At 42.3% G+C, this 21,697-nt stretch overlaps 1 protein-coding gene across 1 annotated transcript in view; it reads right to left on the reverse strand.

Annotated features, from left to right (window-relative positions):
• Nucleotides 1-462: 462 nt before the first annotated feature.
• The window catches only part of COL23A1 (collagen type XXIII alpha 1 chain), a 57,762-nt gene continuing 36,527 nt past the window's right edge, over nt 463-21,697 (reverse strand). Inside the window, exons 26-35 of the mRNA XM_084829808.1 lie at nt 21,203-21,259; nt 19,794-19,820; nt 17,281-17,307; nt 14,228-14,299; nt 14,064-14,117; nt 12,493-12,519; nt 11,138-11,191; nt 6,718-6,804; nt 3,686-3,748; nt 463-510 (exon numbers count right to left, since the gene is read on the reverse strand). Of these exons, the coding sequence (XP_084685934.1) occupies nt 463-510; nt 3,686-3,748; nt 6,718-6,804; nt 11,138-11,191; nt 12,493-12,519; nt 14,064-14,117; nt 14,228-14,299; nt 17,281-17,307; nt 19,794-19,820; nt 21,203-21,259 (516 nt within the window). The remainder of the gene's footprint in view (nt 511-3,685; nt 3,749-6,717; nt 6,805-11,137; nt 11,192-12,492; nt 12,520-14,063; nt 14,118-14,227; nt 14,300-17,280; nt 17,308-19,793; nt 19,821-21,202; nt 21,260-21,697) is intronic.

Here is a 21,697-nt window from a genome sequence, read left to right on the forward strand (position 1 = left end):
ACTATTTGGTGACAGATGGTGCTTCCTAATGGGGCTTTTATTGTGCAATTACTCTGCCTCAAACACAGAATTTTATAGGAGGCCCAATCACTGGCAGCTTCTATTTGGATCCCTCCTGTGTTTTCCCATCACTTCTTCCCTCTTTTTGCTTGCTACAGAAAATCCATTAAGGAGAGAAAGATGGAATAGTTGCACAATGTCTTCTGATTGGTAACGCTAGGAGCTGTCTGTCTGGAAACACCCGTTTGACTTTTAACAGAGCTTTTCTGGTCATATGCTGCACGGTTTAAACATGTTAACTGTAATAGGTTAATATTGCCTGAAGCTTCTTGTGGTATGTCTCTTGCTTTAGAGCAGGGATTGCCACACTAGGGTTGTTTTAAACATGGCTTGTTTAAACATGGCTATTACTTTTGCTAAACAACAATCCATATTCAGGCCAAAGAGAAAATCCAAGATAATCTACAATACCTTGTGCCAACATCCTGGTACTGGTAATCCATCTGGACCCTGCAAAAAGTAGGAACAATTTTGTACTTTTGGAAAGCGCTTAAATGTGTCATAAGAAAAAAAGAAAACACAACATTTCACTCATGATAAATCTGCAAGACCTACAAATATGACACCAGCCTATGTAAGGAATTTCCATGCAAAAACCAAATAAAATTCCATGATTTAATTTCACAAATCATATAATTGCCAGTATATACCAAGAACTGCTTAAACACCACCACCACCCGCCCCCAGACAAAAAGCTTTCTGGATTTTAGTACACTTATCTGTTTAACTTCAAATGTTTTGGTTTATGCGGTAATATGAGTTTCTTGGAGGAAGTAATAAGAGTTTCACCGAGGGAGCAGGGAAACAGCTACATAAATATATACTCAATTTTGATAACAATTTACGTCAAAATCATCTTAGGCAATCTCTAAGATAGTGTCTCCGAGCTTAACTCCATAAGTGACACAGGAGGTCTACTCGGTGAATGACTATAAGTCTCTCAAAAAGGAGAAGTACAGGTGCAATGACTAGGAGAGGCATTAACATCTTCCTAACCATCCTCAATGTAGCACTCTTTCTCTGTTATCCATAGTGTCTCTAGCTCCAGTTTACAACTATGGAAAGGGGGGGGGAATGCCCTTCCTGCAGGGAGTACCATTTTCTTTCTTGCCCTTGGGGAAGAAAAAAAGGTTCATGATGTCAGAGTACTCCTGTGTAAGGAATCGACTAATGTGACTACATATCCAAATTTGTTGTTCATACAAAAGTTATAAGACAGATAAGACTGCTTTTGATATGTGAAACATGAAGATGGTTTGTGGCAGTAGACACACAAACAGGTAGAGTTGCCTTCCTGTTTCAGTCTGTGCACTCTGAAACCACTTAACTGATTTGCACAAACAAGGTGTTGTTTCAAAACTCCATGGCATCGAGGAAAATATGGTTGAGTTAAAAACAAAACAAAACAAAACGTTTATGGAACTTGCCATCAGATTTTAAAGTTTCCCATTTCCCCCTAAGCACTCAGCTGCCTGGCCCCAGCATTTGACTAGCTAATCAAATCAGCCTGAGGCATTAGAACAGATCAGTTATGAGTGTTAAAAAAGGGCAAGGCAGGGCAGGCAGAACAGTGAGTGGTCAACAATGATACTGCAAAACGAAGGAGGCCTGAGAGTAGAGTTCAGAGGCAGGACTGTCTAAAGGAGAGTAGTTTGAATAGAATAAAAGAATAGTAGGGTTGGAAGGGGTCTACAAGGCCATCGAGTCCAACCCCCTGCTCAATGCAGGAATCCAAGTCAGATTCCTGCATTGGATTGAATACTCTCATCGCCCATTGTTCTGATGACATTTTTGCTACTTTGTAATGGCTGAGCATACAGAATCAATGCTGATTATTAGGTGTTCTGTATATTTTAACTGCTAGAACTTTAATTATCCTATGATCAAGGATATGCATTCTGTTCTTACAGTGCCAGAGTGAGACCCAACAGGTGTGGTCAACACCTTAAGAACAAACAACATACTAATGGGTGTAATCTTAAAACAACAACAAAAAGTAGAATACCATTTCTTAAAAAAAAAAAAGCGCTAAAGCCACACTGGAACGGGTAATTTAGAGTGGCGAAATAATATGGGAGGGAGAGGATGCTTCATTCTTTCCCCACTGTAGATCCCCCCCCCCCCCGGTTTTCTCACCATGAGATTCCAAATATATGTTTGAAACTAATTCTTACATGCATTTTTAAATCCTACATCAGGGGGCAGTAAGGAGGGAAACAATATGAGGCAATAGAGCTAAGTGCCCCCTTCCTTCCCCACTCTAGATTCTCCTCCCAGCAATATTTTCTTTTTTTAAACAAGTAATTAAGGTACTATTACATGAGTTAGCATTTAATGTATAGTTAATCCCCAGACCATCCACTGTAGCACATTCCCAAGAATTCTCTGCAGTACACAGGTATTCCATAGAAGATATGCAGGAATTCCTCACCAGATGATGCAGAAATTTTTCTTCCAAGGAAGAAAATGTGAAAACATCAGATCTAAGAGGATGGCTTGAAACAGCCCAAAGACTGGTACTGGGGCCCAGCGTGGTGTCTCAAAATCACTGCCATCTCCCCTATCTCCCGCTGCTTATCCTCTCAAGTTGCCATAATGGCTACGCTTCAGCTGGCCATGCAAAAATCATACCAAGCCAGTCTAATCAAGCATATCTTTTCAGGGCCAAAGCAAAAGTGGGACATGAGTACAAATGAACCAGGCCTAAGTCGTTCAGGGAACCACTATTACCAAGAGAAAAAATCATCCTAACTTATGAACGTTTATGTGTGGCTGAATGATATTTATAAAACACAAATCAGTGAATTTGTACCCATATATAGCATCTCAGCGTTGCTTGCCTTCCTGGGCTCCAACTGGCAAGAGGCTGCTTCTGCCTGGCAAGAATGATAGTGGAATGGAGACATAAATAGCCCAAATGCAAGACAGTTGAGAGACATCTGGCACCCAGATCATGAGTGGTCCATCTAGGCCAGAACTGCAAATTCTTACTAGCAGTGGCTCTCAGGGCTTTAGGCTGAAGTTCCATTTCCCAGCACCCACTACTTGAAATATTTTTAACTGGAGATACCTGGGACCTAGCTGGGTCCTTACGCAAGCACAGCATGTATTCTACCACTGAGCTATGTGTTCTCTCAAGTCTTAACAATATTCTGAGTGGTGATGTGGTTCTTCAGGGTATCTCAAATGTCAGTACTCTCTCTCTCTCTCTTTCATTACTTAGCATGAATCTGTCTAGAATGGATTGAAGCATGTCCTGGCTTGTGAAATGTTGCTTAGGATCTGCACTTCTTGACAGTTTTTGGTTTCCACAGGCACCTGATACGTTCTGACAAGCAAGTCACACAAAAGCTCTTTTAACACTCTGTATACTCCTACCCCCCACAGCTTTATATAAAAGTATATGTACTGTCTTTCATATTATTGTGAAAGTATCTTGTGTATTGTATTGTATATTGTATATATTGAAAGTATATTGTATTGTATATTGACAGTCTATTGTGCTGTCTTTCATATTATTATGAAAGGGATTTGCAGTTTCTGGAGCAAGAGGAAGGAAGAGCATAGAGAAAGGCTAAGCAGAAGAAGCCATGCAAGAGAAGAGAGAAAGAGGGAGATACTATACCAAAGGGCAGAGCATATCCACACCATTCAGTTCTGGTAAACCTGGCTCCCCTTTAAAAATGAACTGTTAATTGAAAATGGAGAAATATACAGAAAAGTTAATAGGAAAGAAATGGAAAAGAAGAAACAGAAAGAAAGTAATCTCTCACAAAAACCTTATAGATTTGGGGATGTTTTGTGCACCACAACCTAGAAGCACATTTTTTCCTACTCCTTTCACCAACTGGCTGTTCTTTGATAAATCAAAACATTATAGGTTGTACCCATGGAACAGATGCTGCTGGTGGAATCGGTCTTCCACATCCTCTCTTCCTCTCTGCAGCTCCCCGTGCATCTGACAAATACCCAGAGCTATTTTGGAGGGTGTGTAGGGGCTGCAGTGAGGAGGAAACGATGTGGAAGTCCTGTTCCGTGGGTGCAATGGCGAACCAGTGGATCCAATCTACTGAGTAGAGGGGTGGGTAGACAGCAGAGCTCCAGATGTTTTGGATGTCAACTTCCAGCATTCCTTACCACTGGCCATGCTGCTAGGGACTTCTGGGAGTTGGAGTCCAAAACACCTGGGGATCTACCTTCTGCTGCCTCCTGGGTTAGAATTCAGGTTATGTATACTGCCAGATCAAAAGCTCAAATGTCCTATTACATTGTTAACACTTTTCTAGCAAGTAACTGGTAAACCTAATAGGGGGAAATCAACAGAGGTTTGTCTTTTCTGTAACAGCTGTAATGAAGAAAAGCAAAAACAAAAAAATTATATGTCTCAAATGATGAGGTCTTAAACTGCCCCATAAGGAGTGAGGATTTCAGGATGGCCTGTGTGATGTTCTTAGCCATCTGTTCAGTATTAGTTCTGCATAACTTGTGACCCACAAACACAAAAGCACTCTGCCAGCCAAATGTCATTGCTAAATGTTTTGACAACGCTACCCCCTTTTTTGTTGACATCAACCAAGCACTGTCCAAAAGGATAAAGTTTATTAGTAGGCTATCATTGATGGGTTATGTTTTGCCTGGTGTGTCACAAGTTGCACAGGTCTAAAAAACAAACATTCCCTTTATTTCTGAAGTGCCATTCAACTAGTCCAGAAGGGTCTCTACTGCAGCTTGCAGGACACTTGACTATCTCATGTTCTGGGATGCCATTTTAAAGCTACAAGGTCTAGATTGTCTCTGTGTTAGCACAAACCAGACTGTGGGTTTAACAGCAGAGCAAAGATGGGCAATTGATCCATGTAAGTTGCACACTAGATGCTTGCTGGGTCAGCATCTGCATGGTGTCAGGAGCGGCATCAGTGGCCCTGTACCACACTTTCCACGAGAAGGGGTACAATCTGTACTTTCTCCTGTCATTCTGCTTCCTGCCCTTTACGTGCTTTTCGGTATCCTTGGAAAAGAATTGCTTGAGTGTGCCAAGCCTCTTTCCTTGCATATTAATTCTTCTCACTGACAAACATACAGTCACAGTACAGCAGATGCTGCTGCGAGCCCAAACGTCTGAAGTCACAACCAGCTGAGAGGCTTGTTCTCATTAATGGCAAATTCATATTGTTGGGTTAGGATTTGAGAGTGATCATCTAACAGTGGTTGCAGTGAATAAATATGACAACAGTGAAAAAATATGGCAACGTGTAGATATTTTCTGCTAAATACTGTGACATTTATTCTTCTGCCTAGGACACTAAAAAACCACCTTCCAAACCAAAATGTGGAACCAAAATAATGTAAGTACAAAATCTGTATCAGAAAAAATTTGTTTTCTGGGTTGGATCAAGATTTACTTATGATGAATTTAAATCCTATTGATTTCAGTGGGTCACTCTAGATATGACTAATTCTGGATCCAACCCTCTGTTTGCAGATTGTGATGGTGCCTACTGGAATAATATTCTCAACCCACTATATAGGACTCATGATTTTAATGGTGATTAAAAAATGTAAGTCAAAATTAAATGAACCAAGCAGATTTTGAAAATGCACTTGCGAAAAGCTATATAACATGGCTGTGGCTTTTATAATACATCTGAAAAACTTTAAATCCAGCAATTGACCGGGTTAAAAAGGTTTGTTAAATATGCCTCCTTATTGTACGTTCACCAAGTAGCAAAACAGTAGGTGATAAAAGCGGAAAACTTGGATGGCTTCCTCATTACATCCCGTGTTGCAAGGTCTAACAATTCTCACTGTCCCACATATTGGTGTAACTGATCCTAATCACAGCATCTCTTGCTTGCTAGCAATGATAGATAAACTAATTCACAAGCAACATAGGATAATAGGTCCATCTGCCTTATACATTTCTCACAAGAAAGTAGAGACAAGGTGCTGAATTAATTTACTGTTCAGCTTCACTAAAACTGAAGTAATTTTTGTTGAATTGTATTTGATCACCTACCAAATCTGCTCCTTTCCAAAGTTATCCAGTTCTTTCGAAGCGAAAGTAGTATTCAAGAGGCTTGAAGAATTAACCATCTCTGTGTGCCTATCACATATTTGGTTACAGTTTCTGTCTTGATTTATCATCAATATATTTTCCAATTGTTACACTGTGAGCTGGTTTGGATGATTAAACAACCGCAGTTCATTAACTGTGGATTGTTTCAGCATGTGCTGGCTTCTGACTGCTCACCTGCTTCTGCTTTGGCCCTCGTTCCTGGGTTTTTCTCTGTGATGTGTGAACCCGGAACTCTGGGTTGTTCCAGAGTTTTAACCCAAGAACAAACCAAGGGATCGTCTAAACTGTGTCAGTGAGTGGTCATGTTCATTTTTGTGGCTTCCCTTCTATGACTGGTGGTTTTTATGTGAAGCAGCTTTCGCCTCTTGTCGTGTTTGTGTCTACCCTTAAACATGAATCTCAACCAAGTTACACTCTAGTTTCACACAAGAAAGGCCAATAAGATGAAACAGTTAGCATCCAAGTGTGATCTAAGTTCAAAATAGCCTTCCTCCAGAAATTGTTCTGTACTTTTGCTGCAGTTGTCAAAGCAGTTAAAATATTTAAAGGTGACATATATTCCATGCAGTATCAAACCATACCACTGGACAAGGCTGATCCAATCCAGGGGGCCCCGGTTCTCCTTTTTGCCCCTTTGCTCCTTTTCTGCCTGGCAGTCCTCTTTCTCCCTGTTGACACAACAGAAAAATGAAGCTTTTATGCCCTGAAAGATCTGAGAAGAGTATCACTTGTTAAGCCCTAAACTTCGGCCACCACCCAGTTTCATTGTGTTAGATTGTGTCTGCATTAGAGATTCTGTGCATTTGAATAAAATAATTGATCTGCTACAAACCCCGCATGTAAAAATACTAAGTTGATGTCAGCACTGCATACTCAGGCCCTGTTCAGGCATTCAAGAGAACTTGTGAGGGCTCAAGGTGGGTACTGAGATGGGGTTGTGCACACTGGCCTCGCCCTCACTGTTTCTGGGCATGATGAACCAGCAAGATCTGAAAGGGCGTTCTGGCGTTTGCTTGAATGCCAGTAGAACTCCGTGTGATCACAGACCCTGTCTTATCAGCCAGTGTATCAGTATGCTGATGGCATCCACCACTTTCCATCGGAATCCAAAGAAGGTGTTCAAGTTCTAAATCGGTGTCTGATATCAGTAACGGACCGGATGAGAACAAACCAATTGTAGCTTAATCCAGAAAAGACAGAGGTGGTCCTGTTCAGTCAACAGGCAGATCAGGGAATAAGGATTCAATTTGGATGAGGTTACTCCCCTTGAAGACTCGGGTTGACAGTGTGCTCCTGGATTCAGCCTTCAACTTGGATACAGCAGTGGTTAGGAGTGGATTTGCACAGCCAAGGCTAGTGCACAAACTGTGCCTGTTCCTGGAGATGTCAGGCCTGGCTGTGGTGACACATGCTGTAGCTACATCCTGTTTGGGCTACCGTAATGGACTCTACATGGGGCTGCCTTTGAAAAGTGTTTGGAAGCTCCAGCTGGTCCAGAATGCTGCAGCCAGAGTATTGGCTGGGTCTGTTTCTAGAGGGCGTGTGACTTCCTTGTTACAACAGCTTCACTGGTTACTGGTCCATTCTCCCACATGAGTCTGCCTGGGTTTTAAGAGCCTGAGGAGCGCTGTTCTCTCTGTCCTGCCCTGCCACCATCAGAGCCACATTTGGTGGGAACACAGGAGAGGGAGGGCCTTCTCAGTGGCAGCTTCCAGGCTCAGGAACTCCCTGCCAAGGGAGGCTAGAATAGCTTCATGTTTGTTGCCTTTCCACTGGCAGGCAAAGATGCCTTTATTCAGGCAGGCATTTGGCTTTTCAGATGACTTGTGTGTCGAAGTAGGTTTTAAATGGGGGATCCTTTTCTATTGATGTATGTGAACAGGTTTGCTGTTATGTTTTAATTATAATTTTGTGTTTTATCTTGTATTTTATTGTTAGCTGCCTTGAACACTATTTGTAGTGGAAAGGCAGGGTAAAAATTCAGTAAATAAGAATGTTTTCCATGGTCATAGAAGGCTTGCTTATAGATGATACTTTCTGTGTATAGAATGAAGGACTACATCGGTAACTTCTCAAAAATAATTTCTAAGGCTGGCTTCCAAGAAACATAAATAATAACACTGAAGGGCTTTAAATGTAATCGCACTTAATTAATCCTGGAGTCCTGTTGCCCAATTACTTGCATGTAAGACCACCAATGTCAGTTGGAGGCATTGTGCAGATAATGTAGAATGTGGTGGTAGACCAAGGCTGGCGACACATCCTACAAAGCTCACTGTGTGTAACGGTGCTGGGAAGTCTGTTTTATATTAATGTCTATCTCTAGCATAGCAGAGACTTGAATGTCGGCATGGTCAGTCTTGTTCCTACCCACTCACTGAGCTCTGTCTTCCTCCTCTGGCTGGGAAATAGCCACTTGCAGCAGAACAAGGTGGTAGAATGCTAAGAAGGTAGAATGGGCTGTACCAGACCTTTAGGTGGAGGATGCCATTATGAATGCTCCTCCATGTAAAAATTGCCTGGGAAAAAAGGTGGTATGCCAAGGAGAAAGGGGTCTATCCCAACCAACTCCCTGACATGTTAGTTTTCTTCTTGCAAGGACGTTCTGCTTTGTGTGTCAAGCAGCATTAAAAAATGTGATCCCACACCTGCAGTCTGAAATGACACAGTCCTTTCATTGTTTCAGGTTGCGACCACCTCTTTCTGCTGCATGTGCAGAGCAGCCCAAGTGGCCCAGTGCCAGGTGCCTGAGATGCAAGGGGGGATGCACCACTTTTCTCTGAAGCAATAGGCAGTGGGGCGCTTTATTTCTCAGTCAGAGGAGGAGGAAGCAATAGCAGCCGCAGTCAGGCAGATGAGTACTTGCATAAAGGCCAAGACTGACATCACATCTGAATTCAATTCAGACATTACTAAACACAAAATATTTCCCAGCACATTCACAGGGCTGTGAGCTCTTCTTATATATTCTGTGTACGTTCAAGTCTGAGATGGTAACATTCTCAATTGTACCACTTCAGATTACAGGGTGGGAAAGCCCTATTTTTTAACAATTTTCCACATATAAAAAACCCTCCCCATACATTGAAAAATAGTGCATCAGGAAGAGGGTTATGTGAAACCTTTCTCCCTGATGTGCTAATTTGTTACATAGAGTGTTTAAAAGTGGCAGAACATTCCAACCTCCTGCCTGCATGATGTGTAAAACAGTGCTTAAGACTTCTTGGTTGTGGGAGAATGCTAACACTCCCATGCTATGTTATGTGCAAGGTGTTATGTGCAAGGTGGGCCATGTGCACATACAATTTTCAGAATTTGTCAATCTAAACCAAACCAAGTTTGCTTGTTTGCACGAATGTATGTACATACACCTGGAGTCACACATTATGTTATATTTATCGTGGGAGATGCACAAGCATTCATTTTTATTTTTATTTTTATTTTTTTTATTTACAATATTTATATACAGCTCCATATCTAGAACAGATTTCGGAGCAGTGAACATAAAAGATAAAACAGTAAAAGAATACAAAGATTAAAACACCAGATTAAAAGTATGCTATTTTAAAAAACAATACCAATAAAATCTGTGAGTGGTCAATTAAGGAATGTCTCCTGGAACCAGCACAGTGTTGATGCCTGCCTGACCTCCAGGGGAAGGAAATTCCAAAGAAAGGGGGCCGCCACACGGAAGGCCCTTCTCCTGGTGGACTCCAAACAGGCCATAGGTCCATGTGGAACCACCAGGAACATGCCCTCCAATGTCCTTAGTGGCGAGGCAGGTTGGTAAGGGAGAAGGCGCTCTCTCAGGTATCCTGGGAATTCATGCATTCCCACTACACAAATGAAGGGCACGTTTGGATAATTGTGTGAACTGGTACTATATGTATAATGGCTTATGCTTTTAATGGGTTCTGACTTGAGCCAGATTTAGACTGAAACAGTTTCCAGCTGCGAAGCAGCCTAAGATTAAAAATACAAAGACAGGTTGTATCCAGCCTGCCTAGATTCCACTACTTCAGAAAGCATGTGGGGGATTGCTGTATTTGGATGCTCTCCAATGTAAATATCTCCCTGCATGTAGTAAACTAGCATATCAGGAAGAAGCTTAACTTAGGGTGCAGTCCTATTGAGATAGATGGTTGCCTCCGACCTCCTCTGAAGTTGGAGGCGACCGCCTATCCAATGTAGAGCGGCTGAAGCACAGAGGAGAGGATTCCCTCCGTGCTCTGGCTTCCCTGCAGTTTGCCTTGAATGTGTAAATGCCTGATTTTGGGTATCTAAATGCGGCTTCAGGGAGGGGTTGAGAATGGGGCTGGAGACCGCATAGGAAGCTGTCTAAAACAGTTTCCATGGTCTCTTCTTTCCCCCCGCCCAGAAAGCCCCCCTTTTGCTTTGTCCGTGCTCTGTTACAAGCATGGAGGGGCAGCTGCCATTGTTCTCTCCACCCTGGCTGGGGAGGAAGGGGCAGGGAGCATGGATTCCCAGCTATGAGCTCATAGCACTGTCTATAGCCTCGGAGCTAGGAAACTGAAAAGTCCTTTTTCCCTCAGATGCTGTCTAGGGGACACAGGATTGCTCTCTTATAATCTTTCTGACAAGCTAGCTTTTCCTGAGTACAGAGGTTTTAAATGGGGGAGGGGGGAGAGGCGGGCAGGATATGCATTCAAATATGAAATTTTTCCACCTACAAAATGTGAAGTAGCAGCACATACTATTTTTGCACATTTGAATTTGCTCCAATTGAAGACTAGATTGCACTCCTTTGTTCTTACAGACTAGGGGTGAAGGATTCAGTTCTTGTAAAGAAATTCCAACAGATTTCCAGCCATTATATGAGAAAATACAATGATAAACTATCTGATGGTATCTAGTACCATGAGATTAGGGTAACCATTTATTTTAGGGGAGGTTGTCAAGGTGTATAGGCATTTTTTAAATAAAATGAATAGCTGAATTAAAGACAAGCATTCAAATCAGTGAATTAGAAGGGGCACCAACCTTCTCTCCTCTTTCACTTTTTTCTCCTTTTTCTCCTCTTAGGCCTGGAAAACCCTGTAAAAGAAATACTGGAAATGTTTAGTGCCCAAAAGTGCACATTTAATGCCAAATAGTTCTGGTAAGAATGAAAAAGAAAGCACATGTGCTTTTTTTAAGTAACTATCATTAACTGAGATAATGAAACATTCTCAGGAAAAATCATGTGCATTTGATATAATTTTGATTGGAGCATTGTTAAATCTTAGTATGAATCTTGAAGAATATCTGAAATTTGTTAATGAACCACTAGGTGGCACGCATCTCAGATTCATGGAATGTGAAAGTGCACAGAGCAAGGAGCTCCATTCTTACGACCTTATCATAGGGACTGTCTTAATAAGTCTAATCACTCAACTTCAAAAGTATGTGCTAATTTCAGTTTCCTTTTTTATTCAACTCAGTAACAGTGGCTGATTGTCATTGTAGCCTAGTGGATAAATAAGCTGGAATTGTTTCTGGGAGACCCAGCCTCGAGCACCACACTACCTTTCAGTCTCCGTTCCCCGTCTGAAAAACAGAACTGATAGTGACCTATTTTGTAGGATTGCTATGAGGGCCAATATCATAAAAATGTTTGAAAAAACACCCCTCGCTCTGTTAAAGGGCAAAGTAAACGGTAAGCACTATTATCATTTATTTATGCAACGTAAGTATTTTATGCCACCCTTTAATCATATTCCCAGGGTGGTTTACAAAAAGAGTAAAACAATTAAAATGCAAATACAAAAAATAAAGTAAGCTAAAAGACATAGAATTATAAAAGCATCACAAAACAGGAAGCTTAAGCTTGTGTCTAAACAGCTTGGGGCTTTGCCTGGCACCGAAAGTACAATAAAGTAGGTCCCAGGTGAACCTCTCTGGGGTAAGCATTCTACAGCTTGTGTGCCACAACCAAGAAGGCCCTCTCTCTGGTAGCCACCTGCCCCCTCACCTCACATGCGGGCGACTGCAGGAGGCCTTCCACTGAAGATCTTAATTTTACAGGTAGATTGCTAATTGTTGAATAGGAATGGAAAGAACTACCGTATATACCAAATCACACTACTAGTCCGTCTCAGTGGTACTACTATTCTGACTGCAAGTGACTCCCTGGGGTTGTAGGCAGAGGTCTTTTCTGGTCCTTCTACCTGAGACCCTTCAACTGGAAATGCCAAGGAGTGAACCTGGGACCAAACCATATGCTCTGCCACGCTTGGCTATGATCCTTATGACAGTCATTTACAAACCACAAACCACCTCTGTTGAATTAATTCCTGAATTGTTTCTTGATGTCATCATATTGATGACACAATGTAGATAGCATACCTATTACTTACATCTAATCCTGGTTCCCCTGGCTTCCCCTGGATTTATTTAAGAGGGAAAAGTAGAGAAAAGAGAAGAAGTGAGAGTGGAGAACCATGTTAAGTGAGTAACATTAATGTAAACTTGTAATGTTTTGGTTAAATATACTGGATAGGAATCCAAACAAGCTTATGTTAATTTAAGTTCACAGGGGGAGTTAAGCACACACTGAACTCTCTCTCGTTGAAATCAACGGATATTAAAGTGTTTGACTGACTGGGCTGTGACCACCGTGCACTGCATTTGGACAATACACACATTTTTTTTTTAGTAGAACCCCACGACGCTCTAGTTATTTTACTGTGACAATAATTACAAATAAACTCTGCACAGTTTCACCTGTGACCCAGATATATATCCGATAAGCTAAAGTGGATCACACACACTTTTATTGTGAGCGGACAATCAGAAGGCTCGCGGCTGCAACAACTCTGTAACATTGACAGGAAGTGGCTGAGAAACAGACACATAACAACCGTGTTACGGAAAAGGTGTTCCAAAGGTATTTTACTGTCTGTTTTGGGGTCAGAGATGAACAGATTCTCTCCAGTTACAATTTAGTCTACCTGAGGAGGACTTCTACACAACTCAGAAGGAGCAACCTCATTAAATATAGTACTTTCAAACAGAACAGTTCTATCTAGTGGTGGCTTTGCCTGAGTGGGAAGAGTTTCCTTTCGCGCAAGCCATGGTACCTAATTTTCACTGATCCTTCCCATCCCACTTAAGCCTATCATCCCCTCTGGAACAGAATGGGATATTATGGTACAGAGGGCTGTAGTAGGCAAAGGAGATCGGTGAAAGCTGGGTGCTCCAACTTGCAAGAGAGGAAGCACTTTCTGCTAAGGTAAAGTCACCACTGGATACAACCCAAAGGTTTGTATAAAATGAGCCACTTTATATCCTTTTTGAGGGTTGTGGGGAAAGAACATATTAACCATTTCTTATAATGACCAGGTGGGTATGATCAAAACAGCTCATTGTGGAGCATGCTGGGCGGGATTTGCATATTCAACACCCAGCTGCAGCTTGTTGCGTCATGTGAACCTGGGTGGTGGGGGTTGTATGAGGATGAAACAAGCCTTGCATAATCCATCGTCTGTTGTTGGGTTATGTGAGAGTTGTTTAACCCTTGCACAGCCCCGCCATCCAGCTTTGCGTGACATGACAAGCTGTGGCTGGGCAATGAATATTCAAAATGGCCACCTGCATGTGGCTTAAATAAGCCATGGTGGCCTGTTCAATCATGTGAACTGGTCCAATATATATCTTGGGAGTGCCAGTGTGGTGTTGTGGTTAGAGTGTTGGACTGGGACTTGGGTGATCCAGGTTCTAGTCCCCACTCTGCTATGAAGCTCATTGGGTGACTCTGGGGAGTCACTAACTCTCAGCCTAACCTACCTCACAGGGTTGCTGTGAGGATCAAATGGAGAGGAGGAGGACCACATAAGCCTCCTCAAGCTTCTTGGAGGAAAGGTGGGACATAAATGTAATAATATATGTACACATTTTTTAGATCCTTTCTCTTTCATCTCGTTCTTACCTTGTCCCCTTTAGTGCCTGGTAAGCCAATAAGTCCAGGTGTACCAGCAGGACCCTAGAGAGAAAAACAAATTATTAGATTTGAAATACTGTTCTTAAAGCATCTCTTCTGATGAAACATAGGACCTTTGGATGTAGCCATTTTTCTAAGACTCCGCTACTTACATGTGGCCCAGGGGCACCTTTTTCACCTTTATGACCACTTTCACCTTTTGAACCCTTTGCACCATCTGAGCCCTACATAAAAAGAAATATATTTATTAGGCTTTCAGACAATTAAATGATTTGTAATTTCCTGCTTTATATCTGATTCATAAATCAATTAAATTTAAATAAAGTTGCATTAAATTTAAATAAAATTCCCTATTATAACAGTGCACCAGAACAAAAATATCATTAAAAATAAACACATGTGCCCTTTAACTCATAATCCCACCAATTAAAATTTGCCAATTAAAATCAACTAAAGATTTCCGTACAAAAGAGATCACAGAAACAGTCTACACATACAGCTTGGGGGTTGTCTCCACCAGCAATTCGCTCCAAGCTGGCTGCGTTTGGAGGTCGTTAGGGATACATGATGTTGTGGCCATCCAGCGGAGCTTGTCAGGGAAAACCCAAATTTCCTGAGACTGCTTAAAGTCCGATTCTTTTCCTCAAGTCAGGTTCTCTCCAGTATAGTTGCTGTGTGCCCCAACCCCTGCGTTGATCTCGGGTGTGCCAGTCCTGCCCAGGGGTGTGCCCTTCACTGTGACCCCAGTCAAGGGGCGTTTCCTGTGTGTTTCCCACCCCTGCACAAACCAATTAGTGTCTACTCAGAAGCAACTCCCATTGTGCTCAATGAGGCTTGTCCCCTGAATGTCCACATTAGAATTTACAGAGATCCCCCTCAATTGAAATGGCACAGTTTAAAGCCCAATTCCCTAAGTGCTCTAAAGAGTGATCGTGAGGCTCTGATTCTCTGTTGTTTGGTTTATTGCCTTAAGAAGTAACTACTTCACAGCTTTGTTATAGACATTCTGCACAGTATCAGTTTGGTTAGAAAGGGGGCTGGTTTCCCATCCCTTTGTTCTCTTCCCCACTGTCTTTCCCAGCCACAAGCATGTGTGTGTCTATTCAGAAGTAACTCCCATTGCACCCAATGAGGCTTGCTCCTGAAATGCAGGTGCATCTGGAGATTCAGGAGAAAGGAGAAATGGGGGGGGAGGGGGAAGCCTCTCTTATTGGTTGAACAGCCCCTGCCAGTCAGATGACGTTCACTCCAACCCTCACCCCCACCCCCACCAGGAAGTATGTTCTGTGAAGTGATTTTTATTGGTGAGGAACACTGCTCATGGAGCCCTGCACAGACCAAAGTGCTGATTCCTTTTAAAAAATCCAGTATTCCTCCATTTTCTTCTCCTTCCATTGTCGTGGAAACACCCCCTCAGTCACTGTATGGTTCAGTTAACTTTTGGGTATGGTGGAACTGAAGCCACAAAGAATAAAAAAAACTTTGCAAACTTTACTGGTCTCTTAAAAACACTTCAATACACTTCACTTGGAAGAAGGGCAAACTGAGAACTAGGGCAGAGGTGGACAGCACGTAGGTACATTGGAATCTATTGTAGATCTCTGGGTGATTTACAGTAAACTGTCAAGGGTTTCTGGCTCTCAACTGTTTAACAATGGCAACAACAACATGTCTTTTTCAACCTACATTAGGATGCTGAAATGAAGCTTGGGGTGGGGGGGAATCAGGAATAGAGTATTGTCTGAAAAGACTGCAAGCTCATGCTGAAGACAAATTCTTGGCCCTGTGCTCAGAGCCACCCTGTTCCTTAATTCTACTCGGTGTATGTCTGCCCTGAGACAATATTCTGCACCTGACTCCACTTGGCAGACCTTTAAGTTCTAGTACAAGATCCCAGAAGCCTGAGGTCTGCGCACCGCTGTACTAGGGCTTACTTCCTGAAGTATACTTAGGATTGCAACCCTTTTTATGGAAGAAAGAAGCTGCAAAAAATCAAGGTTCCATAAATTTACTTGCCAGTAGTGAGTAGGCTCCCATTGTCCTGCGTGTGCCCCTGCAGTTCCAGCACAGACTGGTAGTAACCCACCTCTCCTTTTCTCATGGGGATTGTAGGACAGGAAAGGACAAGTGGCTTCTCCCCTGTGGGCTGAGGTTTTATAGGAAGAGAAGAGAGACAGACCACTCCTAATTTCCTGCCCCAAGTTCTTTGTGGAGGGAAAAGGAGGTGTCCTTTCCCTTCCTGCTGGGCTTTGGAGAAGGTGGAAGTAGCAAGTAGCACCTTCTGCTACTGCATCTTCTCCTTCTACTATGCAGGATAGTAACCACCCCTGCATTTCTCCACAGGGAACTCAGAAGAAGAAAAGAGGGATGCTTTCTCTTCCTGCCCTCCAGGCTTTTTGTAGGAGGTGGCAGAAACCAGGTCCCCACATGTGGCTTTTGCAAAAGCCCAGCGCAAGGACAAGGACTGCTCCTTTCCTCAATGGTGCTGTATGTGCCACAGGATATGGGGAAAGGGGGTTGTCAGTGGCGACAACAAATAATGACTTGGCTATAAGCCAAGCCAACATGTTTCGATTCCTAGTGAAAAAGATAGGAGCAGAGGTCAGGACAAGGGTAGGGGAAGAGGAGAAATAACTCCTTGGACAACTGAAGTGCTGACCAATCTTGCACTTAGCAAGATTGCACAGTACCAGTCTTGGTACCTGATAACAAGGTGTGGAAGAAAGGAGACAGAAGGAAAAATGACACATGATGCAATGAGTACACCAATATTTGTGACAGGAAGTTGAAAATTGAATGCATGAGTTATGAATACTATATTTTAATTTCTGCATTCTTGCTTAGATTCTGAAACTTGGAAGTTCTAAATCAGACAGGAATTTCACTAATGTTAGATTGGGCAATGATATGGAAATCTTAACATATACTGAATTCTTCCAATCCGGACCTCATCTGTAAAATTGCTGCAAAATGTCATCTCAGAAAGGAAACTAACTGTTACATGGTTCCACCCTAAGATTCTGTCATCAGGGCTCAGCACTGCATCTCCATCTGAAGCAAACATTTGTATTAGTGTGACCTATTTTTCCCTAGTGGCTGGGAAGTCAAAATTCTAATCTAAGTTAACATTTGTCCGGAGTGGTCAGTGGTTTGTCCTTGTACCGTTTGCAGTTCATAAATCATGATTGTAATCTTAGTGACTCACCTTTTGTCCTTGAATTCCTTGAGGACCCTGCAAGATATGCACAGTGCATTTGAAAAACATGGTTTGAACGAAGTTAGTATATAATTCAACCCTTCATCCCCAGATCTTTAGAGATGTGTCCTTCCCCTCATGGAAGGCTCTTTGGTCCAGCAGAAGCTTCTGTGAATGGAAGGTGGGGAAAAACTATTTTTGCTGGTTCCCCCTTCCCCGTGTGCCCCACAAATCTGCTCCAGAGAGTTGGGGGATCCTTTGGAATAACATAGAAGATGGTGTGGGGGCTGCAGGAAGAAGGGGGGAATTTGCGAAAATCACCTCCCTCCCCTTTCCATTCATGGAAGCCTCCACTAGAGTGAAGAATGGAGGGATACAACAGGATACAACACTTCAATGCTTGTACTATTATATGTATCTTTCAAACATTTCCTTTCAATGCAGAGAAAAGTAGAAGCATAGGTAGATCTGCATAAAAGAGAGGTAGTGGCTATAGAAAAATCCTTTGGACTGGCCAGATTGGACGTTGTTGACTTTTTAGAATTCTCTCATCTTAATATCTTACAGACCAGCCAGCAACCTGAACATGAGACAGCAGAGAGCTAGGACTTCAAGAGGCTGTTATGCTCAACGTAGCTGAAGTGAATGGTCCACATTTTAAAGTCCTGATTTTTCATTATTACCAAAAAAAAAGTTATTTGAACTATATGAATCCTTTCCACCTTAACTGCATTTCCTCCCTCAGAAATCTACATTACATCTCAGTAAGGAAGGGGGCTGTAAGTGTGGCAACATTCCATTCAGACAGAAGGGGGGATGTGAATTCTCAGGGATCAAGCTAGACATGCTGGGGCAGCTACGTTTGTTCGTGTATCTGCTTGTTCATGTCTAAAGTGTGTGTGTATGGGGGGTGGGGGTGTCTAAAAAACAGTATGTGGGTGAGGAGAACTGAACACCTCACAAACTATATTGTTGCACTCTGTCACTTGAAACAATGGGAGGTAAGGCGGCGGGGGGCGGGGGGAGAGGGGATCATTCAGCTCCTCTCACTCATGTGCATCATCTGTCATAAAAACTGACCCCACCCCACACCATCCCCTGCTTCAAATGGGAAAAGGGCAGGCACATGAAGAACAAACAGGATGGTTCCCATCGTGTCTGCTTTGGCCCATAGAGTTCAGCACTATGAACTGGTCATGATGGAAACACAGCATACATAAATGGCAACTCTAAAGGAGGGTTCATGGCAGACAGTGGCCAGGTTCCGACAATCAGTGGGGAAATTACTCAGTATGGGTTGTCCCCACCCCACCCTGAGTACTGCTCACGAGCCCAGCATGTGCTTAATTACCCACACTACATTGGCTTGGGGCCAGGTTACCTGAAGGATCGCCTCCTCCCATATGTGCCTGCCCGGACCTTAAGATCATCCTCAGCGGCCCTTCTCCGTGAGCCCCTGCCAAAGGAAGTGAGGCGGGTGGCTATTAGGAGGAGGGCGTTTTCTGTTGCGGCACCCCGGCTGTGGAATGAGCTCCCTAGAGAGGTTCGCCTGGCACCTACACTGTATTCTTTCTGGTGCCAGGTAAAGACCTTTTTATTTTCCCAGGCATTTTAGCATTTCAGCTTTCTAGACTTTTAGCTTTGCTGTTTTAAATCTGTATTTTAAATCACTGCACTGCTGCTATGTTTTATTCTGGTTTTAGACTGGTTGTATTGTTATACTGTTGTTTTAATGTTTTATATTTTTTATTGTTTTATTGTGTGCTCTTTGGTTTTAATTTTTGTGAACTGCCCAGAGAGCTTCGGCTATTGGGTGGTATAGAAATGCAATGCAATGCAATGCAATGCAATGCAATGCAATGCAATGCAATGCAATAAATAAATAATTGTGGGGTGCCATGTCATCCGAACACAGCATGCAGTGCAGTGGCTTCTAATGTGCCCAATAACTCATGGGTTGTAGTAGGGGCTATAGGGTAGGTTAGAAGCCTCCCCCACAATGCGCCGGGTTTGGATGACATGGCAACATGCAACATGGTGTGGGTAATTAAGGAAATGCTGGGCATGCAAGTGGCATGCATGGGGATGGGGGAAACAACCCATACCGCGTAGTTTGCCCCAGTGCTCATGTGGACGCGGCCAGTGAGAATGGAGTGTGACTGATATGGCAAAGGCATAGAACCATGGAAGGGCTGGGGTAGAGTGAAGGGAAAAATATCTCAGCAAGTTCCTAGTGTTACTCCTCATTTAATTTCTTTCTTTGATAACTCTTAGGTTGCCTTCCTATCACAGTATTTGAAGTAGCATTTTGTACAACATATAAAAACATCTGATCAAATAATATATTGACCCATAAAAAGATATTTTAAAAGGATTCATAATTACAAGAGAACATGGTATCAAATCTCATTTACAGTAAGATAGCACCATTTCAAGTGAGGCCACATATTACTATGCCTTGCCAGAAACATGCATATTTAGTAGACTAGGTTTGAAATGGCATGTACACGTGAGGGACTCACCTTATGTCCCTGTATTCCTTGAGGACCCTAAAGACAGCAATAGTTCATTTGTAAAAGGAGGTTTCAAGTATCATAATGCATAATCCAAGACCTTTATGAATCTCATAAACTCCAACTGTTTCATAAGTTGAAGTGGCATATACAACCATCAGATTTCAAAAATTTCCTCTCAAGGCAGAATTACATATGTTTGTATCTCCCTAACCACAAAGGTTACGAAAGAACAAACACAACAAAAACAAAAAAGAGCTTCTGATTGATCAAATAATGTATAATGAAGCTGGTAAGGATTCTAACATTGTGGAAGACAGACAACACTGCTTTTACCTCCCTCTGCCACATATCCATAATTATATTTCCTGTGCCAATGTGACTATATATTTTATATATTATATTACTACAAACAAGCCCATCTTCTAGGGCTGGGCAACTTGTGGCCCTCCAAATGTTTGGACCTACAATTCCCAAGATCCCTAGCCAGGATAGCCAATGACGGTGAGGGATGATGGGAGTTGCAGGCCAAACATATGGAGGGCCACAAGTTGCCCAACCCTGCCATATTCAAACAGTTAACAATTTTTTCAATCTTAACATTTGTTATCTTAGTCAAACCTTGTATATTATGCATGTAGTATTAAAAAATGGATCCCAAAATGTTCTCTTCCCAGATATGTGTTGAAAAAATTACAGCTTGCTGTTACAGTCAAATTAAGTTCCTCAAGCCAGTACTTTGGCATGGGTTTGCCATCTGATCTAATGGTAATTATATCGATGGAAATATTTGGCTATCTGGATCTGTCCTAAATATATTCAGTAGGGTCAATCTTCCTGTCAAACAACTAGTCAGCTAGCATATTGAGAATCAAATTTACTGAAGTGCTTGTAGCTTAGCGGTTCTGGCCATACAATTTTCCCAGTGCAAATATCTATTTTTGGCCTTTAGTACATTCTATCAACATTCTTCCTCATTCAAGGAGTTGTTTTCATAGCTACATAGAAACTCATGTTACAGCGTTTTGGCTGTCAATTCTTTAGTCCAGACGTGGGCAGAGATTAGATCACCAGATGTTTTGGACTTCAACTCCCAGCATTCCTGACCACTTGCCATGCTGGCAGGGTCTTCTGGGAACTGAAATCCAAAACATCTGGAGATCTACCTTCTGCCCACCCCTGCTTTACGGTGTTATTCCATTTTGCTCCAACAGTACAAGAGATAAAATTCTCTCAATTATGGAACTACTTGACTTGGATATATTGTACCAACTCAGTGAGTTCTTTAAGAAATTTAAATTTGTGCAATGATCATCAAAGGTTAATGGTCTGAACTTAGTGGACAGAACCACATGGACAGTAGCTCAATAAATATTACAGCTTGTCTGGACTATGAAAATAGTTCCCATAACACTTACCACGGGGCCTGGTGGGCCTGGTAAACCAGGAGGTCCTGGTTCAGGTATAATCTGCACCTATGGATTTCAGTACATAGCAAAGTGACTTGAAAAAGAACAACTTCAAAATGAAAAGTAGACTGTAATTATTGGTGAATGAAAATGCTTGTAAGAAAAAGGAGAACATGGCAATTCATGGATATTTAAGGATTTTTTTAAAGAGTTGAAATAGCACATAGGCCTGGTTCTCATGTAAAGACAACCTAGAGTTGGGTTGAGTATGGGTTGTTGTTGAATCATGGGTTGTTGTTACGTGTGAACCCTACACTATGGTTTAACTACGGGTTGTTAACCACAAACAACCCAGGAAGAGGACCCATGGTTTGATGTTAGGTTATGAATTCTGGGTTGTGAACTCTGAGTTCAGCTCGCACATGCAGTAAATTCTCACAGACTTGTTCTTGTCTTGTTGTCTTGTTCTCTGCCCTGCCCTGCTCCTGAATATATACACAGGTG

Source organism: Heloderma suspectum, chromosome 2, assembly GCF_057233095.1.
Source record: "Heloderma suspectum isolate Gila_16-S chromosome 2, 16-S_ref, whole genome shotgun sequence".
NCBI lineage: Eukaryota > Metazoa > Chordata > Lepidosauria > Squamata > Helodermatidae > Heloderma > Heloderma suspectum.